Source organism: Hemicordylus capensis, chromosome 5 (genome assembly GCF_027244095.1).
Source record: "Hemicordylus capensis ecotype Gifberg chromosome 5, rHemCap1.1.pri, whole genome shotgun sequence".
Lineage (NCBI taxonomy): Eukaryota > Metazoa > Chordata > Lepidosauria > Squamata > Cordylidae > Hemicordylus > Hemicordylus capensis.
This window is the reverse complement of record NC_069661.1, coordinates 115,797,530-115,807,748: the sequence shown is the minus strand read 5'-3', so window position 1 is coordinate 115,807,748 and position 10,219 is coordinate 115,797,530. Positions and strand designations below refer to the sequence as shown.

Sequence of the window (10,219 nt, the reverse complement as noted above, 5' to 3'; positions counted from 1 at the left end):
TGACTTGGAGCTACCAGAACAGCACGTCTTTCTCTAGTACCATTAAATGACTTGCATTGTCCACAATTTACAAAACTTAAAAAAAAAATAATTTAGGATGATTTTCTATTGTGGCACATAGGTTGTGTGTGTGTGTGTGTGTGTGTGTGTGTGTGTGTGTGTATTTTGTTACCACTGTTCAACTTTATTTAAGATTTCTTTACTTCATGAGCTGAGCTTCAGTGGGGGGGGGGGCATTTTCAAATCTTGTCTCTGGGCCCACTCCAACCTTGCTACTCCCCTGAGTAGGACATGGAGCATGCATCTCATTTACGTTAGATTGGTTTACTGATTATACTTTGATGCTTTTTTACTTTTCATCTTTTGTCTCTCTCTGAAGGGTAGCTTTACAGAAAAACTGAGCAGATGATGATGATAATGAAGAACAGTGTCTAATATTTTATTTATTTATTTTTATTTGAAATATCCGATTATGATCCTGGAATACAGCCAGACAATGGTGGAAGAACAGTTGGTGGAGATTAAATTCTCATATATTTTACAGAAATACTAAATGTGTTTTCTAAGCACAGGAGGAGTTTGTGGCAATAAAACTTTACATATACAATATTTGGCCATTTCACAAGCAACTCCATACTTTCCTGTGGCAGGCAATGCCACTACAACAATAGCTGCAAATTACCACCCATTACTCACTTTTTGGCAGCTTTCAATGAATTCATCTACAGTAACTACACCATCCTTATTCTTGTCCATTTTCTGCCAAAGAAGAAATTTTGCTTAAGTAATGCCAGCCTCCAAGCTTTTTTTCTTATTTTAAAATAATTAATAAAAATACATTTTTATTACTAAAAATAAACAAAACATGGCATTACACACGAACCAAAGCAGCAAGCTGCTAGACTCCTAACAGGGTCATTCCTACTCTTCCTGAAATTTTAGATTTCCTTTGACTAATAATGTTTCTAGATTAAAGTTTTATATTTCTCTGAACATTATCCAAATGAAAGGCTCAGAGTACAGGTGAGACAAAGAGAAATATTTGGAGCGGTAGGGGAGAGAGTGCTTAGACTAAAATTCTAAACACATATGCTATGGATTAAACTCTATTGAATACACATACTGTGCATCAGTACATCAGCCTAGTAACGTTGCATGCATGGAAGGTGTACAGATGCAAAATTTATGCAAATGATGTTACACAAGAGAAAGCTCATTGGAAATAAAAGGCTTACTCTTATGTACAGTAACATCATTTGCGTAAATTACACATCTTCCATGCTTGCAGCATTACGAGGCACATTATGTAAGCCACTGCGGCTTACTTCTGAATAAGCATACATAGGATTGTTCTACTGGTCAGGTATGTAAGTAAGATAACAAGAATGACAAGCGTCAATATAACAAGAATGGCAAGCCATCAAGGTAAGATGTCTAAGGACTGCTCTGGAAAATAATCCAGCAGCCTGACCACAGGTGATAAAGATGGATGAGTGCACACATTGTCCCTGCTAGGCCTGTGCACCATAAAAAATATCAGATCCAATCTGCCCTAACCAGACCCAATAGAGAAATTATCAGGAGGGCCAACATGGCCCCAGCAAAACTGTTGGCTTGTCGGAATCAGATCGGAATGCCGGCATTTCACTGACATAAAGTTGGTGATTTTCAGGAACTTCACCCCTGGAATAGGGGGAAAGGGGGGAATAAAGGCAACCTCACATGAGGGACCCACCAGGTCAGAAGGTTCCCAGCAGTGAGCTGGAAATTGCCCCCCCCCCCCAATTTCCAAAGTACAGTCCCTTTAAATCAACCCAAGAGTTTGCTTGGAGAGAAAGTCTCTCCAAGCCAGCCCCTGTGGTGGTTTTTAAGGACTGTACCCCCAGAATCAGGAGTGGGGCAAATGTAACCCCGCAGGGGACTCTCTGGCCCTGTAGATCCCCCCTGAGGGGGTTGCCTTTACCCTGACTCCCCAATAAAGGAGGGTACAGTACCAATTTCAGGGGTGCAAATAGGAGCAGGGGAGCCAGCTTGGAGAGATTTTTTTCTCGAAACCAGCTCCTGGCTGTTTTAAAGGGACTGGTGCAGGTGGTCCAACAGAAATGCTGAAAGTAGAAGTCCAGATATTAGTCAGACAGATATTAGTGTAGGGATTTTAGGGATCTGACTATCAGGGCTCCCTACTGCTGTTTTTGAAGACCATCCATTAGTGACTGATAAGAAGCATATTGGTCTGACATTGGCCTGCCGGACCAATAAGATTGCACAGTCCTAGTCCCCCGCTCCTGGCACTCTGGGACACATTCCCCTATTCACGATGTGCGGAGGTTCATCCAAACCTCTTATCTATACACACTACAAATACTAGTTTTGGGACAAACTGTCCCCTCCTATGTGATTAATGAAAGGTGTCCCAGCACTCTTGTGGAGTCAGGGATAGAAGTGGAGGCTCATGGTCTGCACACCTCCTTATCAGATGTGGTTGGGCCAGCAAAGTATAATCTGAACCAAACCTTACAACATCATTTTTTCTAGCATATATTTGTGACTCCTACCTGAAAAAATGTTTCCACGTGTTGCCTTGGGGCATCCTCTTTGAGTACAGGATAAGTGCATTTCCCCATCATATCATATATAGCTTTCATAATATCAAGCATTTCCTGCAGAGCAAAAAACATGTTAAAATTGGCAGAATAATACACATTTGTTACAATTAAACCACAGCGGTTGGTAAAAGATTTGCATTTGCACAATGGAAGCCTTGCTAACTTAGGACAGAAAACCTTTTGGAATGTAATGCATATGGCTTGTTTTGAAATGATTATGACTTAGCTGCTGGTGGCTGAAGAAATAAAATGCTAGCCAAAATGAACACTCAGTCAGCTGTGGGATGTTTCTCTCCAACCCAAGCTGCCTTCTTTTGCACTGGAAGGAGAACCAATTTGCATATGGAAATGAATTAATGTCTCGATAGATCCAAATAATTACAGATCTGCAAAAACATTTGATTTGACACTGTTTTCCAACAGTTTGCCTGAGCAATATGAAAAGTGACCACCAAAAACTCCCTGAGGGGAAAAAATCACAATTGCAGACTCTTCTCCTGAATTAGAGTCTCAATGAGTTATGTTTAAAGGAAGAGAAAACTCTACCTCTAAGGCAGGGGCTCCTTAAATGAGAATTTACTTTCAAAAGAAAACATTGCTAGACATAGACAAGCACATGGGGAGTGGGGAAGAAGGGAAAATAAAAATGTGCTTTTGCCAATTGCAGGCTACTTGCTCCCTCCCTCTTATGCAATTTGTTTTCCTACCTGGTTGCAAGCAGTTTTCTCTGTGTGCAGTGAGTCATTCTCTCTCTCTCTCTCACACACACACACACACAATCTGGGGAAAACTATACCATTTGTCTGTAAGACTATGGGTGGGCACAGAGGGCCTGACTGCACAAACAATCCAAGTGGTTGGTTAAGGTACAATCTCTGCAGGGACACCATAGCAGTAGCGCACAATGCAACTGGAGAAGTGTACCACTTCCAGTGGAGCAGGAGACATGATGATCAGCTGAGAACTGTGTTCACAGCATCCTCCATATAAAGGAACTTGAGAGATATCTCTCTGGGTCAATAAAAAATATTAATTACTTAGTTTGGCCAACACCTTTTCCAGACTTAAAGATGCCTGTTTATAGGATAATCAGGATTGGGGGAGGGGTTAACCCTTGGGGAGGGGTTAACCCTTTGCCCCGACCATTATCCCCATCCGGATCAGAGACCCCAACTATTATTTGCCCTGGGAGGTTAACATATTGATGCCAATTGGAGTTTCCCTTTCAGGCAGGGTCACTCTGGCTCCTGGAGATGTTGTGAATTTGTTTCTCGGTTTTTTTCACAATATCAAGCCATTACAATCTCCAGGATTGCTTTCAGTAGTGGCCTGGAGATGCCAATTCCTTGAAAGTCCAAGCCAATCTTAGAGGGCTGGAAACCCTAATTACAGGGCAAATAGCAGTCATGCCTCCCCCAACATAGATCAAGACCAGAGCAAGAGCAAAAGATTCAGGCTCCTTCCCCTGTGCCATAGTCCCAATCCTGATCACACACACTTACTTTAAGTTCGGAAACAAAGGCAGAGGGCCAAACATGTTTAATGTAATGCCTCCTTTAGCCTTCAGACCATATGATGCAGTCACCTAGGGCAGCAAACAGTCTCTGACAGCCTTCCATTTGACCTAGTGAAAAAACTCACACACTGCCCTGGCCTATACAGCAAGAGTTTTTCACCCACTGGAAGTTAAATTGACTCCTTACCTCTTTAGTTATATAGCCATCTTTGTTTATATCATACAGATTAAAAGCCCAGTTGAGTTTTTCTTGCACTGTTCCCCGCAACAAAATTGAAAGGCCCATAACAAAATCCTTAAAGAAAGAAAAAATAGTGTTTTAATTTTTGACATCATAACCTTATGAGGTCATTCATAACATTATGAGATCATCAAAAACTGCATTACACCTAGGTTTGGGAGCTGTGTGCGCTCCCAATTTTCAGCTGTATGGAAACAAGGTAGAAGGAGAACCTGGGTAGAAGTGATTTTGTGGAAGCAAGGTAGGTAGGAGGAAAACCTGGGTAGGTTCTCCTCCTACTACACAACCACTTCTACCCAGGTTTTCCTCTTACCTTGCTTCTACACAACCGAAAATTGGGAGCACACACAGCTCCCAATTCCATGTATAACACAGTTTTTGATAGCATGAATGATCTCTCTATATAGTATAACATCATAACATTTTTTGACTTTAGAACATTAATACATTTTGGAAGATTGGAGAAACAAAGACAAAAAGAAAGCAAAAGTATACATGGCTGCAATGGGTGAAATCTGATGCATCACCACTCAATAGCAGCTTTATTGCTCCTCTGTTGCATGGAAGAAGGACCAAACCATTAAAGCCACACTCCAAAATTAAGCACTTTTAAGCCCTATAGCTATCAGTGGCAGATGTTTAAGCATGCACTTAACTCTCTCTTGAAATCAAAGGGACCTAAAAATTGTTAACTTTGGCTATGTTAACTTTGGCTATGTCACTGAAACAAGTGGAACTGTAAAGTGCTTAACTGGACTGCACCCAAACTATTTTTGTATAAATCACTGGCTTCCATGTGTCACTGAAGCCAATGAGGCATCTGCTGTGTAAATGGCTCAAGGATTTTAGCTGTTGGAAGCCAAAACAAAAATGACAAACCAGCTAAAGCCTGCTCTCTGATCCCAGCTGACATTTCATGGATGTTGTTGTTTTTATAACAGAGCACTGCTTAAGGCAACAAATTGCCCTTACTGTATAAGCAGTGTCTCTGATTTTGTATGAAACTGTGGATTAGACCAGTGTTTCCTAAACCATACCAGTTGAACTGCAGGGGGAAATTAACCCAAGGAACAAGGAAATCCGTTTTAAACCATCTCAGCCAGTTTCACTCCACTCCAGCAGAAGCCAGTCAGAAATCTCTGAAACAGTGCTTGTAGTCTGGGGGAGTTTCATTTAGCCTCCAGCAGGAGCAAATTTTATTTAATGGTGTTAGCTTAGCATGTGTGATTTGCTTCTTCAAGAAACCAAAAATTGTCAGCTATCCCCCAGGGGAAGGAGAGTTGAAAGTCTCTCCTAGCCTTTCATGTTGATATGCTGTGCACATGTTTGATCAGCATTCAAAGACAATAGAGATCGCCATTTGCAAATTGTAATTCTCCTGAGGTTGGTGTTGAATATCCAAGTAAAGAAAAGCCGATTTTTGTCTGAACGGTTATGTTCTCTGAAAGCAACAAGGTACTAATGATTCAACAGTTGTTATAGGATCACTCTGTGGATGTGCTCTTTATAGCAACAGAGTTCCTCATCTGGACAGACAGCACAAACACAAAATTCAGTTTTATCTCTCATTGACTGTCTCATTGCGTCCAACCACCCAGCAAGGAGCTTCTGGCCAATCAAGGCCAGTGCTACCTCCTTCCCTCTTAGGCCAATCAATGGCCAATATGCCTCTCCCAGGCAGGCTTCCTCTTTTCCTGCCTTCCCACCTATTGGCCAGTCAATGGCCAGTATTTCTTTTCCAGGCAGGTTTCCTACTAACCAGCCTCCCACCTACCCTAGCTATTGGCTGATATTCCAGGGGCAGTCTTTGTCTCTCTGTTCCTTCCCTTCAGCAGCAAGATTAAGCAGCAAAGGGAAGCAGGTATTCTTCTCTCCCTCCTTGCTGGGCTTCTTTCCCATCTCCCCCTCGTCCCCTGCCTATGTCTTTCTCCAAGGAAATGCATACCACACATTGAGAAACTATGGATTAAATCTTTTCTGCACTTTTGCATTAGACTATGAACAACAAACTCAATTAAATTTAGTAATATAAATGTTTTGTTCCAGGAGAGATTAAAAATGATCAGAAAGTTATGAGAACTAGTATCTCACAGCAGAGACATTAATTAGAGAGCCCAATTAAAGGGAATCAAGAGCTCTTTTGCAGAAGTTAAATATGTAGGCATGTCTTTAAGAGCATCCTTTGGGATTACCTGTGAGTGCCCTTAATTTCCCAGTAGTTGGGATTCTGGGGACCAATAGCATCCCTTGTTTATGTATAGAGGAGGCAACAATATAAAAAATGATGTTGTGTCAGAGCCAGTTACTTCATCTGCCCTTTACTGTTTACCCTATTAAACAGTTCTTAATAGGATTAGAGTTTAGAATCATAAAAGTGGGAGAACTGACAAGGCAAAAATCAACTTCTGTCCCTCTGGATCCCTATTTTAGTGGAAATGCCTATTGCTGTTGAAAGTCACTGGCAAATCAGATGTAATAGTTCTTGGAGCAGACCATGAACTGCTGACATTCTTAAGCAAGGTTCACTAACAAATATTAGTAAATAATAGTCTTCAAGAAAGGGGGTAGAAAATTAAACAGCACACATAGACCCCTGGAGGAATATGGCAAATCCCATTTAGAACTGAAGGGATTTCCAAAAGCAGTTTGTGATTTAGCATGGAAATCAAAGATAAAAGATCACAAATTCCATGTAGCTAGCCTTACATGAACCTCAACCATTCTTTGGATCCTGGCCACTGTGTTCTCTCAGAGATTGTTCCTAATGAGAGATCTGGAGGAGGGAGGAAGAGAAAAGAACAACTATTCTACAGACAAAGCAGTAATCATTGCTTCTGTCTGCTAATTCCCTAAGTTTGTAGCTAGAAATATGGCACCTTGGTGAGCAAATACTGTATCAATGTTATGCTTGTTTTCTCATCAACACAAGTTGCAAATTTGCAAATCACAGGGTTGTTTGTGATTTTCTCACACACTGTTATGGTCTATTTTGGTATGGTATGCTATGCCAGTATGTCCTCTACTGGCATTTCAAGTAAAATATTATATAAATAACTAGCCTACCCTGCACAGAGCATCTGTGTGGCACTTTGGGCCCGGCAGTTTCCCCCTCCCTCTTCCTCCTGCCGTGGTCTCTCCTCTCTTCCCCTTCCCTCCAGCCCCGTGCTTTCTAGCCCTCCTCCCCTCCCGTTCCTCCCCACACACAGAATCTCACCGGTCGGGCGGCCAAGAAGGGCCCACTGCCGCCGTTTCCCCCCTCTCTCTCTCCCCCGCCGCCACCGTTTTTCTCTCCCCCCACTCCGCCCACCAGCCGCTTTTCTCTCACCCGCCCGCCCGCCCGCCGCTGCCTTTCTCTCCCTGCCACGCACCCGGCCACCTTCTCTCCCCCCACCTCCACCTGCTTGCCCACCGGCCGGCCACCACCGGCACTTTCTTCCCCTCTCCTCCTCACTCCACCGGCCTTTCACTGGAACTCTTGCAGCGTGTCGCGAGAGAGTTCCGCCGCCAAATCCTGGACACGCATGCCGGCTAAGAGAATTAATTATATAGATATTATATAATATTGTAAAGATATTACAATATTATGATATTGCACTACAACTACTAACAATTCCTATGTAAATAAAACTTACAAGTGGGGTGGGGGAATAACAGCTGAAGCTTTTATCAGCTTCAGCTGATACACCAACTGTGACTTTACCTGGACAGAGATAGCTTGGCCACAGTTACTCATGCTCTGGTAACATCTCGCTCAAATTACTGCAATGCATTGTATGTGGGGCTGCCTTTGAAAATCATCCAGAATAGGGCCTGTAAGCAGGGGTGCATCTAGGTAATTTTGGTGCCTGGACCGCCCCTGCCAAGAGCCCCCCCCCGGGTGCGAGCCCCCCCCCCAGCCTAGTTTTGGGGGCCTTCCACACCAAACCTTTTTTTTAATTTCAGCTGCCATATGGCCATGGGGTGGCTGCCGGAGGGTGAGCAAAGCAGTCCTTCTCTCCCACCCACCCCAACGCCCAGTGGTGATGGCGGCCAGAGTGATGCTGGGCCTGTCCGTTTGGCCCAGCATCTTTTGCTAACTGCGAGGCATGCCTGCGCAGTTGAGAGAGATCGTCACAAATCTGTGACGTCACCCCCACCCCGGCTGCAGAGTGGCTGAATTTTTTTTTTTTTTTAAAGAAGGTGGTTCAGCGTGGCTGCAGGAGGCCCTCCTGGCCATTTGGAGCCACCCCCACCTCCCCGCCAGACCTTAGAGGCCACGGACTGGGACCCAAGGTCTGGGGGTTAGAGCACATCTGCCTGCAAGATTATTAATGAACTGGATGTTTTGAGCACACTACATCAGTGCACTGGCTTCCAATCTGTTTCCGGGCCCAATTCAAAGTGCTGATTTTTTAAAAATTATTATTATTATTATTATTATTACATTTATATCCCGCTCTTCCTTCAAGGAGCCCAGAGCAGTGTACTACATACTTAAGTCTCTCCTCACAACAACCCTGTGAAGTAGGTTAGGCTGAGAGAGAAGTGACTGGCCCCGAGTCACCCAGCTAGTTTTTATGGCTGAATGGGGATTTGAACTCAGGTCTCCCCGGTCCTAGTCCAGCACTCTAACCACTACACCACGCTGGCTCTCTGAAGCCCTAAATGGCTTGGGACCAGGTTACCTCAGAGAGCGCCTAGCCCCATATGTCCTAACCCAGACCTTAAGTCCTTTTTCTGAGGCCCTCCTCTGAGTGCCCCTGCCAAACGAGATGAGATGGGTGGCCTCTAGGGAGAGGGCCTTTTCGGTGGCTGCTCCCCACTTATGGAATAGGCTACCCAGTGAGGTTCACCTGGAGTTATCACTTTTTTCTTTTAGATGCCGGGTAAAGACCTTTTTGTTCACTCAGGCCTTTTAAATTTAAGTTTTGATTTTCAATTTTGATTTTCAATTGATTTTAAAAGAGTTTTTAAATGGCTTTGTATTGTATTTTGTATTCTCCCCCCTTTTGTTTGTTTGTTGTGATTTAATGTGTTATGTGCTTTTATTTCATGTTTTAATGTTGTGTTGTGAGCCTCCCAGAGAACAATTTGTTATGGGGCAGCTAACAAATAAAGTTTATGATTTTATTATTATGGAGAGGAGAGGGAAACAAAGCTAAATCTGAATTCTTTGTGTTAGAAGGTTCTGAATGTAATGTTGTTGAAATGATCAAATGATGGCTGTCAAAGATGCTGACTGATCAAGATAGATCCAAAATATGTTGGATGGCACCAAGGGCACAATCTGGCCAATTCCTGTCAATGGTAGTGAGTTACACATATGCTTAACTGTCTCATTGAAATCAAAGGGATTTTCACATGCTTAACTTTGGCTAAATCACTTATTCTACAACCATCTGCCTTGTTTCACTTTCCACAGAGAGCTGGTAAACACTGCCCCTCCTTCTCCCCCAAATACACGTTTGACTAGAAGGACCATCCTTAGGCCTTCTCCTCCTCATTCAATCTCAAATACACTGAGCATCAAAGCTGCAACAAGCAATGGGATTACTTGTTCATGCCCTCATCCTAAACACCTGCAGCATGATTCAATAAGACTCCCAGATGTAAGCCCATGCTTACCTCTCTTAATAAAATCAATGGTACATAAAAGAGCTTAGCTGTGCCATCCACTTAGCCATTTCCATCCACTGATTTAAAAGTTACTGCATTATAACTGAATTTGAGTTTCCCTTGATGAAATGTTATAATATTTGAACCATACTGGGCAAAGAATAATCTTCCATCAACTACATGTGCCAAAACATTGTTTTTAAATACATCTTTATCCAGCCTTTGAAGAGGTCTACTCTCTGGCTATATTCAGAACGTGAT

General features: G+C 42.9%; 1 protein-coding gene across 21 annotated transcripts in view; it reads right to left on the bottom strand.

Annotated features, from left to right (window-relative positions):
- The window catches only part of KCNIP4 (potassium voltage-gated channel interacting protein 4), a 598,831-nt gene that overhangs the window by 4,161 nt on the left and 584,451 nt on the right, over positions 1-10,219 (bottom strand). For all 21 annotated transcript variants that reach the window (XM_053252519.1, XM_053252518.1, XM_053252525.1 and 18 more), the window contains 3 exons: positions 4,310-4,417; positions 2,556-2,660; positions 697-759 (listed from right to left, as the gene is read on the bottom strand). In XM_053252519.1, coding sequence (XP_053108494.1) covers positions 697-759; positions 2,556-2,660; positions 4,310-4,417 — 276 coding nt within the window. The remainder of the gene's footprint in view (positions 1-696; positions 760-2,555; positions 2,661-4,309; positions 4,418-10,219) is intronic.